This window comes from Xenopus laevis, chromosome 3S (genome assembly GCF_017654675.1).
Source record: "Xenopus laevis strain J_2021 chromosome 3S, Xenopus_laevis_v10.1, whole genome shotgun sequence".
NCBI classification, from domain to species: domain Eukaryota; kingdom Metazoa; phylum Chordata; class Amphibia; order Anura; family Pipidae; genus Xenopus; species Xenopus laevis.
This window is the reverse complement of record NC_054376.1, coordinates 64626435-64642331: the sequence shown is the minus strand read 5'-3', so window position 1 is coordinate 64642331 and position 15897 is coordinate 64626435. Positions and strand designations below refer to the sequence as shown.

Here is a 15897-nt window from a genome sequence, read left to right as displayed (position 1 = left end):
GTAGGGAAGAACTTGCTTCCTGAGGTTGTAGGAGCTTGTGCACACCAGACATGCCATTGCCTTTCCATCTTAAAGAATTCTTCTGTATAAAAATAAAAGCTAGGTAAATAGATTGCCTGTGCAAAATTAAAAATGTTTCTGATATAGTTAGTTAACCAAATATGTAATGTATAAAGACTGGAGTTACTGGATATCTAACATAACAGAACGCTACTTCCTGCTTTTCAGCTCTCTTGCTTTCCACTGATTGTTACCAGTCAGTAACCAATCAGAGACTTGAGGGGGCCACATGGACCATAACGGTTTGCTTTTAAATCTGACCTGCATGCTAAAGATGAATTGCAAACTCACTGACCAGTTATGTCCCATATGGCCCCCCTTCAAGTCACTGACTAACTCAGAGTTAGAGAGCTGAAAAGCAGGAGGTTGGGTTCTGGCTATTGTATTAGACATCTGCTCACTCCAGCTTTTATCAGTGACATTTTTGGCTAGCTAACTATATTAGAAACATTTTTAATTTTGCACAGCTTATCTATTTACCCAGTTTTTATTTTTATACTGAACTGTTCCTTTAATGGTATGAATGTGAACCACCCCAAAAGGACAAAGGTGTCTCAGCTTGATCATGTCAATGGTTGACCCAGGATATGGTACATTAAGGTTTACTCAAAATTAGTATGAACAAGTACAGTTTTAGCGTTTCCTCTGTTTCCGATTTTCTCAAACTCTATTTTTTTCTGGTAGAGAAGAAATGATTTTTATGATGGGATTATTAGGAAGTTGGACAGTGGGGTTGTAGTAGATGTGATCGATTTGAATTTTACCAAAGCTTTGGATACAGTGCCCCACACTGTTGCTTGTACATGAATGGGAAACTGACTAAAGAATTTTGTACAGAGAGTGGTTGTTAATGGTACATTCTCTACTTGGAGTAAGGTTCTTAGTGGGGTCCCTCAGGGTTTTGTATTCTTTCCACTTTTATTTAATTTGTTCATTAATGACTTAGGACATTGTATAATCACATTTACTTTACAGTGCTACGCAATATGTTGGCGCTATATAAATACATGTTAATAATAATAATAATATGACAGAGTATTGTATGTAACGTATTAGTGTTTTCTTGTGACACAAAAATATGCAGCCCAAAAAATACTTGCAGCAGGACCTTGACAATCCCAATCTGGGCAGCTAAGTGGCAGATGAGCTTCAGTGTTGATAAATATAAATGTATGCACCTGGGATGTAACAATATACAAGCTACTTATACCCTAAAAGTGACTGCTAGATACTAGGCTTACACTGCTTCCATTGTTTTGCAGTGCTGGCAACACAAGACAGAATATGGAGATATTTGATAAAGTCAGGCAGTGTAGCAGTATTTAAGACCCAAGACCTCCCTTAATTTTCACACCCCTTGCTAGTAAAAACCACCCTCTACTGTTCAGGATTAATAGCTGGGGTGAATAGGAACAGCAACTGCCCCCCAACCATGTCTGCACTCCCCTCCTCCAGCACTCCCAGCCCCCGCCTCTTATTTTCACTGATTGCTATGAGCTTTTCCTCTGCATATCTCTCACTAAGACACCTTCACTAAGCCATTTACTGGTTAGTCATCCTCTTTATTCATTTGTTGTTGCTGCTACCTCCTGCTCCAATCTCTGTTATTCTCAGCTTCCCCGCCTCTCATGTTCTCCATAGAGCTCTGATATTGCTGTGGTGCATCCTATTGCCCGGCACAGCCTGCATCTCCCCTTGCTTGTGTTTGCGCGTGGCTGTGGCACAGCTGCAGTATGGAGGATGTGGATGGTCAAGGTGTAGGCAGAGCACAGCAGATGGCAGGTCAGTTATACTGCATGCAGCATTTCCCGTTCTCACTAATCTCTTCTATTAACATCACTCTGGCTTTATTTTCTTCCATGGAATACATCTCATTCCTCACCTTTCTACAATAGAGCCCATGCTGTCATAATAACCTATCGTGCCTCTTGTTCCCTAATGCTACACAAACCCAGTACTGTTAACTTGTCTCTTCTTCTCCCATCTGTGCCTCATCCCCAATACTCCTGATCATTGCATATTGTGATTTATCTGCAAATCTAGCTGATAAGCAATTGAATTATCCAGAAATTCTAGATCGCTATCACTACAGTATGATTACGTAATGCTAACCTGATATAACCCATATATTCCCACACTGTACAGACGGTGTTCATCCGCATGCTGCTTAAGGTGCAACTATGCAAGTGACTGTGCTTCACTCTGCATAAAAAATATTGCCCACACCTGATAAAAGCAATAATTAGTCCATGTAAAATCATTACAATATAGTTAAATTGTGCCCTTTTGCCAGATGATCTAACTTTAATTTGTGTGGTTCAGTTTTATGAATTACTGTAATTAGGCTTAAGTTAAGTTAAGTTAATTGAAAAAATTCAGTTTTGATTTTACAAAGGAAATAACATGTGAAAAGGCACATTGATGATAAAAGAAGTGTTGATTTTCAATGCTAGGCTCTCACTGCTGACAATATGATTTGTAAAATGAATTATTCTTTGCTGCAGGGTTTTTCGTTCATCTCATTGTCAACCAAGAAAGAATTATTTGAACAGTTAAAAATCGTAATATTACCATTGTGATTTATTTATATATGTATGTGTAGGAATGTGTAAAATAGCCATCCCTAGTATTATTTAGCAGGTAGCCCCCTAGTGTTATAGCCACCTAACTGGGTCCTAAAATACAGTTAGGAGGGGGAACTGATTCCTATTCCAGCTTTAGGCAATCCCCTTGGTGTTTCTCACAGTGACCAGTAGATGGCACTGTGCTAAAGTATAAAAGCCTCTGAAGCCATGCTTTCATCTTGTGCTGGCTCTAGCCTGAGCAGGTAGGCAGAGCTGGAGTGGAACCTAGACAGGTCAGGTCTAGTAAGGATAGGTTACTCACCTTTATAGGTCACTCTAGGAGTGACAGACAGTCAGGATATTTAGCTGAGCAGCTTGAGGCTCCTCCTAGGATTGTGAGTGGGATTAAGATCCCGGGTACTAATTACCCAGAATTACCCAGAGATAGTGTACAGACCTAAGTGGACCCAGAGTTTTCCCTCAGGTTCCACTTAGGGAAAAGGAAATCTGGGTGTACCGCCTCAAGGCTGCATACATTGTCCTTGTTCACGAGGGAATTTACTGTGACCAAATGTGCTGTGAGTATTGCCTATCCAATGTTGATGTATGATCCTGCATGCTATCCTTTATGTACACTCCACTGAGGATTGTATGTGTTCAATAAATCTGTTCAATGGTTAAGTTATAAGAACCACTGGCGCCCAATTATTTGCACCCTGTTACCAGTTACAGTTGCACTACACCCTGCCTCCACACAACTCCGAGGGCTCACTCCCTAAGATTTTAAGGCCTCATCCGGAGCACATTTATTGGGAGTGGAGTTTATAGTAGAGTAAGGTGCACACAATTTACTATAGCGCTACATATGTATATATGCATTGTAGATTAGAAAGTTTTAAGAAAATGAATGTAGATTAGTCATCACCAATGTAACCTTTCCCCGCCAAAGAATGTATAGTTCTGTCCACATAATGCAGCTAAAAGCAGTATGTGCAGTATAACGTTTCCTCTTTTTCAAGAAATGATTTGCTTAACTCTGTCCACATTTCCCCAGAGAGAAATTTCACAGCTTCCTAATCCATGCATAGGGTTAGAGAAAAATTATCCTACAATACCTCTACATCATATTAAAAAAGTTAAATTTAAGATTCTCTCTTTCTTAAAGTTCACCTGTAGGCAAAAAACATTTCCCCAAACCGAAGGTGCAGGCTAATAGAACCCACGCTCCGGTTAGGGGTAACTGTAGCTTTTTTTAAAAAAAATTCCCCCCACCAGCGCTAGGCCACCTGCACCGGGAGGGAGCTCCCGTTACGAACAGCCATGTTGGGGCACATGCATGTGTATAATGAGCGAATGCCGCGACCAGCTCATTATGTGCGTGAAGTCAGAAGCACATTATGCGCATGTGCTATGCAAGACATGACCGCTCAAAAACGAGAGCTCCCTCGAAGTGCAAGTGTCCTAATGCTGGAGGGGGCAATTTTTAAAAGCTTTTTTTTTAAAAACTACTTTTACCACCAATTAGAGTGCGGGCACTATTAGCCTGCACCTTTGGTTGGGGATAATATTCTTGGCCAACAGGTGCCCTTTACCCAGTCTTCAGCAGTTATAAAAATTCTGCATCAAGGAGACTACCCTAAACAGCATGGCAATCCACAGATTAAGAATCCCTGCTGTATGGGAACAGGCATTAAGAATACAGTACATTGCAGCAGCCTCCCTATCCGTGCTCTTCTATACAGTGCAGTGCAGCTAGTGAAGGCGGACTGAAGTCATACTGCAAGCCATTTTTTGCTAGTCGTGTTTCTATGGTGTGCAGTTCTTTTGGCAGTGATATAAACATGCATATAAAGGAAGATGATCCATCATTCAGAAACCTGTTATCCAGAAATATTAATTACATTTAATGTAATGTTAAAATATTGTGTTTGTTTCTAGAGTTACGTTGTAACCTGATGTCCAGTTGCTTTCTGTGTACCTTGGCAGACTCTCTCTCTTTTTCTTGTAGTAAACAGAAGTTTCCACATGTCTCACAATTGAACTCAAGACCCATTCTTTATTAGTCACCTTCCCCAAATTATTATCACTAGGCTGCTGTCAGGGACATACACTGTTAAGTACACATTAACAGACTTTCAGCACAGGGTTCACAGTGTGCTGTGATACTAGGCCCTATCTACCCTTGACCCTGGTCCTTCGCTCTTTCCTCATTGAAGCTCAGCTCCTTGCTATACAACCTACACTTGCCTCTCACGGACTACAGAAAGCTCAACCAAACTACCCTATCAATACCTTAACCTACCTAATGCTTCTCCTTAGTACTTCTGTCAGGTGGCAGGCCTCAAGCTGTTCAGTGTCATACCTTTAATCTTTTTATCAGCCAAAGGGGATGTTGTCCCCTAATCTCTCCCTTATATAACTTCTCTCTGGGGACTCCTCCTATCCAACAGCACCTCTTGGTGACCAATTAGTCATTCCTTATATAATATGAATTAATCCTACTCCGTACAACTTAGTTCCTGTTTTCACTTTATCCACTACTGACTGTTGTATTGTGTTTCACCCTTTGTCACATAGGATCATGTCCAGTTTCGGGAGTTACCAATAGATGGATCCCTCGGCAAATCACAGGAAGAAGCCATTCCTTTGCCAGGGAACTGCTGAATGGCGAATGTAAGTGATGATTACTTATTTCCAAGCATTCATTCATCAATTGCATTCATGTTTGTTTCTTGGTATACTGTGAATTAGAATAAGGAACTTGAAGGGAGCCAATCAAACTGCAGAACCGTGTTGCTACTTTTTAATGCAAAATATGTTTTGGATCATATGACTCTTTCTTAATTGTGTCACTTAATAGGTCCATGTGCAATTTATGTGGTTTCCTTCATGTTCCGTACTCTGATGTATCCCTGGACTTTACAGTATGACCATATTTACTTGAAGATACCCCTTATTGCAAGTTTATTTGTTATTTAATTTAAATTGCATGGTTCACCACTCTTGTACATTTCTCATAAAAACAGAGCGTACCATTTGCCATAAGCAGGACATCAGGAGTTGACTGAGGTGCCAGATAACGTGGTTGAGTTTTGCTGCAGATGACACCATTCATGAGTAATTTAGAAATATGTATTGCTGTTGTATTATTTCTTGCACTAGACATGGCAAAGTCTTATACTGAAAGTAAAGCCACATTCTACTTCACGTTCACAATCAAAACAGATCAGCAGCCCCTACCCCCAAAGTTTGCAGCCTGTTGTGAATTTTAACTTAGTGGCCTTGAAGAGGTGCATTTGTATTGTGAACTATGCAACATACCTCAATATAGTCTAGATTTCACACATATAAATGTAAATAATAAGCTTTGTGCTCATAATAGTTGGTAGCAAAAAAATAATAATAGGAATTGGTGACAGGGGTAATGAATTAACAATCTCTGCTGAAGGATGTATAGACTATTCATAACATAAAAATTTAAATTGAAAATTGCAGGGATTATTCTCAACTCTTCAGACACCATTTCTGCAGGGGGAACAAGATGCTGCTCAGGAAGTGGTACTTGTGGTACCATGAAGCACAAGATATTTTATGAACCAAACTTTGTCTTGTGTCTTACATTGTGATTTTTGAGTGTTTTACCTCCCACTACAGTTTTCAAGGCAAAAAAACTAACTCAAAACCCCCAGAAAACCACCCTGTGTGTCACAGGCTAGAGACTGTATGGCAAAGTAGAAGTTAACTTTACATGGCTTCACAAAAACCAGGGCAAAACAAGGGTTATTTAGTTTCATAGTGCAGTATTGTTAGCTGAATCCTGTGCAATTTCTTGAAAAACATTTGTTGTGACATACATTATATTGCATTTCATTTTGCTTCCCTGTGACACTTCTAGTTTGGCGATATCTGTTTCTATAGTTAATTTAGATTTCCGGTTAATTTCCTTCAGTTTATGAAGAAGCTTTTTCACAGCATTCATAAGAATCTATTTCTAGAGTCAGTATCTAAAGGCAACCATAAACTAACCAAGCAATATCCCACAGGCCTTAATTTTGGTTCATTTTGCTGCAATGCAGATAGCAGAATCAAATTTATTATTCATCAGAAACAAGGGCTAGGACTCAAAGCAGCCAGTAGGGGATATATAATGTTAAACTCACTATGTAATATTTAATAAATGCATATGTAAATATAAAGCAGGTTTAACAACAGTGTCTAAGGAATTATCTGCAGCATCTGCAGTGGAAAGGTAAAATATAGACATCATAGAGTTTATCCATCAGATTCACATGATTATGCAAAGTGAAAGCGGTACTATCTTGAGAACTGGCACAGAATGTCACACCTACGAGAAATGTTTTTACCACTACATTACCATAATACTGATGAGTAATAAGGAATAAAGATGTATTACATTTTGTTAGTAATATTTATCAGTGTGTTGCTTTTATGTGCTTCTAAAAAGCATTCTAAAATGTTCACAATTCAGTGGTATAACTAAAGAGAAAGCAGAGCCTGTGGTCAAATATACTAAGGGACACAATATAAGGTTGGAGAAAAGAAAACTGATATTGCCCCAAAGACTTATAGGAGGCCAGTCATGCAGGTCAGGCAACATTAAAGTGGTCGTTCACCTTCCAAACACTTTTTCCAGTTCAGTTGTTTTCAGATTGTTCACCAGAAACAAATACTTTTTTCAGTTGCTTTCCATCTTTTATTTTTTACTGTTTCCCAAAACTTTTCCCAAAAGTTTGAAGTTTCATGTTCGTGTCTCTGGGGTTTCAGTGATCCAGGAGCATTCTGTTACAATCTACTACATTTAGTTGATACAATTAGTTGATACTTTTTTTGGCAGTATTTTTGGAACATTAGCAACTATTGAATCAATTCTAACAGCTGCATTTAATGGAACTCAGGGATTCTGCTCAGCAGGGACAAAGATAAAAAATGTATCAACTCTGGATCAACTAGTAGTTAGGCAGGTTATATATAAAAAAAAAAGGTTGTCTTTTTTTCAAACTAACTTACTATGTAATGTATCAATTTAGACAGTTAAATAGTTGGCACCCCCCCTCCCAGAGCTGCTTTAGAAGGTGAAATAAATCAAATTTTACACTTCAATATTAGAAAAATGGTCACAAATAGAAAATAGAAAGTAATTGGGAAAAGTCTTTATTTCTGGTGAACAATCTGAAATCAAATGAACTGAAAAAAGTGTTTGAAGGTGAACAACCCATTTAATAACATATGTTTACCTAATAAACAGCTAAATATATTCTCTCTTGGTTCTTATTTTATTACATTAAACTAGTGTACAATGCATTGTTCCATAGCACTAATGGAGCTATGTTGTACCCATGTAATAATTTATTCATTTGTTTACATTTACAAATTTAAATTCTTCTATAGTACCTGTCCTGAAATAAATGAAAAGCTTTGCCTTAGGTTTAATATTTATTTGGATTTGACTGAAAGATGTACATCCTTTGCAGCTACAATAAACCCCATCAAATTCTGATTTGCCATTGAATGTCTATTAATCAAAGCATTCTCTCAAAACTGGGCCACCCATGTAGCAGAAAATACTTTTTTCTGCTGGTTGCCCTATAAGTAGGCTGTAGCATGTTGAGCTATCATTTCGGTGCTGTAGATTTATTGTGACTTTGAAATACTGAAATATGTGAGACATGGTTGTTATTTTTGGAACGAGCCAAACTGTTATGGGCCACACTTGTGCAGATTTGTTATTAAGCTATAGTCCAGGAAATAGTTTTGTCTATTTATAGATTCTGAAGATGAGGATCCTCCTGACCTAGAGTCTGAGTCTGGGGATGTCCCCAGTGGGTCAGAAGGTGGTTCAGGCAGCATCATTCTGGAGAGCCAGGATTTGAGGAGCCAGATAATCCAGTTGCTGACAGAACTGGAGGAAACACGAGAACTGGCGTTGAAACATGAAGACAGCTTCTTAGAGATGCAAGGTAATTTCAGAGGGATGGGATACAAGTATGGGATGCATTATCTGAAAACCCGTTATCCAAAAAGCTTCATATTATGGAAACGCTGTCTCCCATAGACTCCATTTTATCCAAAGTTTTAAAAATAATTTCCTATAGCTCTGTAATAATAAAACATTACCTTGTGCTTGATCCAAACTAAGATATAATTCATCCTTAAAGGAAGCAATACCAGCCTATTGGGTTTATTTAATGTCCATCAAGTTCAACCCCCTCCATATAAAACTCAGCATCCATACATACACACAATCACAATGACCTTCCATACACTCACATAAACTGCACATTCTTATATCTATTCTAATTGTAAATTTTAGTACAGGTATGGGACCTGTTATCCAGAATGCTCGGGACCTTAGGTTTTCTGGATAAAAGGTCTTTCTGTAATTTGGATCTTCGCACCTTAAGTCTACTAGAAAATCATGTAAATATTAAATAAAACCAATAGGCTATTTCTGCTTCCAATAAGCATTAATTATATATTCGTTTGGATAATGTACAAGCTACTATTTTAGTATTACAGAGAAAAAAGGAATCATTTTTAAGAATTTGTATTATTTGATTATAACGGAGTCTATGGGAGATGTTCATTCCGTAATTTGGAACTTTATAGATAACGGGTTTCCGGATAACGGATCCCATAGCCTTGGATCTTATGCTTGTCCAAAAAACAATCAAAGCCACTCTTAAAAGAATTAACAGAATCAGCCATCACAACATAACTTCACTGTCTCACTGGTAGTGATCTTTTATATCAGAAGACCATACATAAATTTCCCAGGTTTATTTAAATATTCACAATATTTTCAGGGTGAACAGTTAACATGACTAATCAGACATTATTTTGAAATTCACTATACAAACAGATTATATGACAACATTTCACTTCAAATTATTTTGCAAAGTATGGATTAATATAGGGAACTCTGAGTAAGTGACCCTATATAGATATAAAAAGTGTTTCAAGTTATATGTGCAGGAAATACACATTATAGAAACTGTGATTGTGCAATTGTTTTTAATCTTGTCTGATAATTTGAAGATAAAACTGTCACATAATCTATTTGTATAGTGAATTTCATAATTATGTCTTATTAGTATTACCGGTAATTGTTCACCCTGAAAATATCCTGGGAATATTTAAATAATATTTAAATATTTAAATAAACCTGGGAAACTTTTTTATTGATGTGTGGAGTTCTGATATAAAGGAGGGCTAACCTGGTAAATGTCATAGTGTTTTGTTTGAGTTTGTACAGTATATAGTGAATATTCTGTTGAACTCATTAGCATCACTGGGCAGAATCACAGTATATCTGGAACACACGGATTAATTGTACATATAATTTTAATGAATTTTTTTAGCAAATCTGGAATGAAAAGTAAAGAGATGTTTACATGTTCTATCTGTGTATTTCCTAATAATCCTTACTGATCATTTAACTCTGATTCCCAGGTATCTTGGAGGAGGAGCGACTGGCAAGTGCACAGCAAGCAGAGATCTTCACCAAGCAGATACAGAGACTGCAGGGTATGGAGCAAAGATTTCAAAAACCCCAATAATGAATTTGGTTAAAAATTACATATTTTATATACTGAACTTATTGCACCAGCCTAAGGTTTCATTTTCAGTATAGTGGGTCCTGAACTCTCTATGCTCTGTGCCCTAAATCAAAACCCTACAATACACTACCATCTAAAGAATCAGGACATCATGTAGGGTTTTAAAAGGATTATGATAAAAAATCCAAGTACAAGTATTGGATCTTGAAATCCAATATCCAGGCAGCTCCAAAATATAGGCAGGCCATCTTCCATGTACTCAATTCTAAGCAAATAATACAAATATATACTGTAATAATTATTTCCTTTTTTCTGTTATAATAAAACAGTACCTTGTCATTGATTGTAAACAAGCTGTTTAAATGATACTGATGGAAAAACAATCCTATTTGGTTTACTTTGGTTATATTATAATTTTTACTTATGTTATAATATTTTTAACAGCCTTAAGCTATGGCAATCCAAATTGTGGAAAACCCCTTATCTAGAAAATGCCAGTCCCAAGCATTCCTGTGAAAATATCCTATATCTGTACTGTCTAAACGGAACACTGAGAGGGAGCTCTTACATTGATTATTTGAATTTGTCGGTCTAACACTCTTTTAGCCCAGCTCCGATCTGTACAAGAGGAGGTTGACAGCTTGGAGCAAGAGAAGGAATGTGAATTGCTGGAAGTATCTCAAGAATTGCGCTGTGCACAAGAGGAGATTATGTCACTGAGACAGAGTGCAGAGGAGGCTGCAGCTGAGCGAGAGAGCGACATTGCATCCTTGCAGGAGGAACTGTGCCGCCTACGTGCAGAGCTTCATGAATTGCAAGAGACACGACAGGAGTATGAGATGGAAATAACCACCCTGAGAGCAGAGATCAATATGAAAAGCTGTACTGGGCATGTAGGTCAGCCCCCACCCACACTACATGGTAACAGTAGTCGAATATTCTAAAACCACTAATTTATTGCAAATTGCCACAGCCTTTTTTGTATACGCCACCCACCTACTTAGCATGACCAGTCTTCTGTATTTCCCATGGACGTTGTATAGCTAACTGCCTTCATGTATTTCTGAGGAACAGTAACACAAATTCCTCCAATCAGTTATCAGTAAATCCAAATAAATAATTTATAGAAAAGTCATAAGTAAAAGAGAGCTTTGAAAGACTCATTGATATAAACACGCACCCAGACTATAGTGGATGAAATAATTCTTTATCACATATTGATTTTATTATTATTTTTATATTAGTTTTTGATATAGTAAAGGTTTCCTCAACCTAATTTTTGTTTCTTACTGCAAGTAACTCAGTCACTAGTGCAATACAGTTTGAGGAATCAGCCAATTGGAACAGGTAAAATCTGTCAGCAGCTCAAAATTTTACTTTAAACCTGAACAGAATGTTAGGTTAAAAGAACAGTAACACCAACAAATTTAAGTGTTGTAATGTAATGAAAATATCATGCACTGTTGCCCTGCACTGATAAAACTGACGTGTTTGTTTCAGAAACACTACTATAGTTCATATAAACAAGCTGCTGAGTAGCAATGGCGGAAATTGAAAAAAGGCTATATGGCACAGGATAATAAGTGGATAACATATAACACCATTGTGTTCTACAGAGCTTATCTGCTTTCTGCTGTGTAACCTGAGCCTTTACTCCTTTGAATAGCTGCCCCCATTGCTACACAGCAGCTTATTTATATAACCAATAGTAATGTTTCTGAAGCAAACACAGCAGTTTTACTAGTGCAAGGCAACACTGCATTATATTTTTAGTATAATTCATTTTTTGATGTTACTGGTCCTTTAAGGTTCTTCTAAATACTGAAATATATAAACACGTGTAATAAACAAACAATAACAACTTATTGTGAAATCAATTTAGTAAACATCCAATATAGTTTTTTATATAATATAAACATAACTAGAATGTGAGACCACTTTACAAATAGTGAAAACACAGTAAGTTAGTTTATAACACATAGGATAGGTGCATTGTGTGTGTGGGCATCTACAGATATTATTTTGTGGCTCTAATATGCAAGTGCGCTTTTTTTTTATCTGTTGTACCTTGTGTTTATATTTACAGATATGTATCCTAAATATGAGGAATATTAAGGGGCCTGTTTATGAAGCCTTAATTTTTTCTGGTCAGGTTTTAAAGGGGGAAAAAATTCGGAATTTATTATACTCTGAAGCTGTTAAAATCCGAATTCCAAAATACTTCAGCTAAAACCTGTCAAAATTTTGTTGAAGTCAGTGGCAGATGGTCCCTTTAACACTTGAAACATGTTTTTTGCCGTCATGATTCTCAATAGTTTCGGGCTGTTTGACGCTGGTTTTCATTCGATAATCCGCTGAATTCAAATTGTTTAGGTGATAATTTGATAAAGTCAAGTTTTGCAGGTGACAATTTGAAAAGTTGCATAATTCGAATTGTTGCATTATTTATCAAAGGTCGAAGTTAAAAAAACGTCGAACTTCGAATTCAAAGAGACCAATCGAATGGAGGGTGAAGTTTTTTTGGGGTCAAATCGTACGATCGTGCTTCGATCGTACTTTGATTCAAAGTTTTTTTAACTTCGACCTTTGATCTCCCAAACTTCCCCAATTGCCTCCATACATGTTGTAGGAGGTCCCCCCCATAGGCTAAAACAGCACTTCGGCAGCTTTTAGGTGGCGAATGGTCGAAGTTTTAAAGAGAAAGTAATTCAAAAAAATTCGACCTTCGAATTTCGAAGTTTTTTCAAATTCGAATCAAAGTATGACTGTTCCCTAGTCGATGTGCACAAATAATAGCTCGAAATTTTCAATTCGAAACTTCACCTCAACCTTTGATAAATCTGCCCCTACATGTCCTTATATTCATGTAACTATACCAAAATGGCTAATAAAGCATACTTATATATTTATAACCTTATTATGAGCTGGGGGGAGGATGTCCTGACCAAATTGTGGACCTCAAACATGGTTTAAGAGCAATATCACTAAATTAGCTCTCTATTATTTTGTAGAATATTTTTATACATATTATGCATGTATGTTACTGTATATTCCTTACTCTGGGACAGGAGAATTGCTGTTCTTGCGAGATCAGTGCCAACATCTGCAGATGGAGCGGAGCATCCTTCAGGAGAGCAATAGTAAGATGAAGAGTCACCTCCTGTTGCTTGGAGAAGAGGTTACAAGGTATTCGATGATTTTCTTATTATTCCTACAATTTTACATATTTTGTGGGATTACAAAAATGAAAGCATCTCAGGGATTGTGGGAGCTTCTGCCCCTACTTCTGTATAATTACATGGTAAGCTATGATTCAATAAAAGCAAAGGGAGAAATTCCCTACAAGGTACCTAAAAAAGGAACCAGGGGAAAATAAATATATTTGTATCTCTACAAAAATGAACAAACTGCAGAACTCATGTCTGATTTTGTTAGTGATCGTATTCCAATTGCATTAAACTTTTTCTAAAAATGTATCCAATCCATCCAGGTTTGTAAGAAAAAATATGCATTTAAGTTACTCAAATTTGCTGGGACAGCTGACACTTTTATTAAGTACAAAGTAGAGTCCTGCATGGAACCAATTTTTGACCCAGGCATGCTTACCAGCTTGGACTGGCAACTGAACCCAACCCACAACTGCATTATTGGCAAATTGATTCACAACCTGATGCCCACCATTAAACAGGAATTGCTGTTGCTGCAACCCAACCCACCAACCCGCATCCAAAGTCTCACCTGCTTTTTGGGTGGTAACCCACAGGTATCTAACCACTGCAGGACTCTAGTATAAAGAGGCCAAATCTAAATAGAGATAAAATATAATAAAAAATATTTTAAAAAAATGAAGCAAGAAGGGATGAGACCCAAGTCAGGGAGGTCAATTGGTTGATGAGAGCAGCAAAAAAGCAGACATTCTGACCTGTCTCCACAACAGAAGAACTAGCTAATAAAGGTTTCCTTTTTAATAGACCCAATTCTAATAATATAACTATTGATGAGTGGGTGACTCATATAACATATAAGGGAAAACAAGGGTCAAATACCAGATGCTATTCATTAGAGGTGATGTGACTATATTAGAACATGGAGCCATAAACTGGCAAATGAGGTTTAATGTACAAATAACAAAAATATGACTATACTCTAAATGGTAGTGTGTTGGGGCATCCTTAATTAACAAGAATTTGTGTTTTTTTGTGGATAACAAGCCTTGTAACATTAGACAGTGTCATTTAATGGTTACAAAACAGAATTAAGTTTTGTTTTGCAAAAAAAAGAGCATTAATTTGAATGAAAACATAATTTTTCATATGTTCCTGGTAAAGCCTCACCTTGAGCAGGTAGTGCAGTTTTGTGCTGCATTCATTAAGAAGGATATTAATAAGCTGGAGAGAAGAAGGATATTAATAAACTGGAGATATTACAACTAGACTGGTAAAAGCAATAGATAATTTAAACTATGAGAGAAGTAAATCAATATTGGGATTATTTTCTCTTGAGAAAAGGTAGGACATAAATACTCATTACAAGTAAATTACAGGACATTATAGATAGAAAGCAGGGCCAGAGATCACCTGTTTAGACTTGAGGAACTAAGCTTTCATTTGAAACAACGTTGGTTGTTCTTCATAGTGAGGACAGTGAGGTTGTGGAATGCACTGCCGGTTGATTTTGTGATGGCTGATTCAGTTAATGCCTTCAAGATTCATTGAATGATTTTTGTACAAGCATAATATTCAAGGTTGTTGTGATCTTAAAGGGGATCTAAATTTCAAAATATGAATTGGTGTACATGTATTCAGAGCACTTTAAATTTACATACATTTTTTATTTTAAATGGTTTCTAAGATATTCAGTTTTATATTGCTATGTAGGCTTGCCTCAACAGCTGTCTTTGAAGGGCCAGCGTCTACTTTTCTTTAGATAATCTTACTATATACATATCAATTTCTTTTTTTTTATTTCCAGATATTAATCACAGACTGCTATTGTTCTAGCAATGCCATGCCCCATTTTTGATTCTCTTTCCTCAGGGATGTGGACACTGATCCAGAGGATGTGGTAAATAATTTAACACAGGAGCATGAGAAAGATATAGAAGAGCTGACAGAAAACAAAATTCCTCAATATGAACAGGTAGAATCTACTCCCCTGACTGGTGATGTGAATGCAGAAGAGGCTCTGGTCTCTGAGGAGAGTATACAAAAGCAGAAACTAACTAAAGAGGAAGAAAGGCAGAGGCTGCACAGTCAGCTACTGAGTGCAGAAGAGAAAGTGCAGCTTGCACGGAGTGAGGTGAGCATAGGAAAGCCTTGCTACATGAAATGGGTGGAGATTCCCAGGTCTTAAAGGTAAACTGTGTATATCATATAAGTGTATGTTGCAAAAAAGGGTGAGATGGCAACCCTATGTTCAGCCAAGGACAAGTGAGTTACTCTTCAGGTCTATTCCCAGTATACTCACCTGCTGAAAAAACACAATGACGCCCAAAATGGTTTATGTTGCACAGTTTGTTACTGATATGTGGGTGGGTGAGCATTTAGGGAATAATAATCATAACATGTTTTTTTTTAGATTACAATAAAGAAGCAGCTCTATAACGGCTCAACTAAAACACAATTGCAATTTTTTCTACGAATCTCAAAAAATTAATTGTTTTCCTGTATTTCTAAAATGCTCTAGAAAATCTACAT

The 15897-nt window shown here is 37.1% G+C and overlaps 1 protein-coding gene across 6 annotated transcripts in view; it reads left to right on the top strand.

The window, feature by feature from the left end:
• The first annotated feature begins 1526 nt into the window (after window positions 1-1526).
• Window positions 1527-15897, top strand: part of ccdc136.S (coiled-coil domain containing 136 S homeolog) — a 40251-nt gene continuing 25880 nt past the window's right edge. For 3 of the 6 annotated variants that reach the window (XM_041588444.1, XM_041588441.1, XM_041588439.1), the window contains exons 1-7: window positions 1616-1842; window positions 5202-5297; window positions 8411-8602; window positions 10095-10169; window positions 10808-11122; window positions 13270-13387; window positions 15238-15499. In XM_041588444.1, coding sequence (XP_041444378.1) covers window positions 1794-1842; window positions 5202-5297; window positions 8411-8602; window positions 10095-10169; window positions 10808-11122; window positions 13270-13387; window positions 15238-15499 — 1107 coding nt within the window. In that variant the 5' untranslated portion in view covers window positions 1616-1793. The other 3 variants (XM_041588442.1, XM_041588443.1, XM_041588440.1) reach the window with 2 other exon arrangements.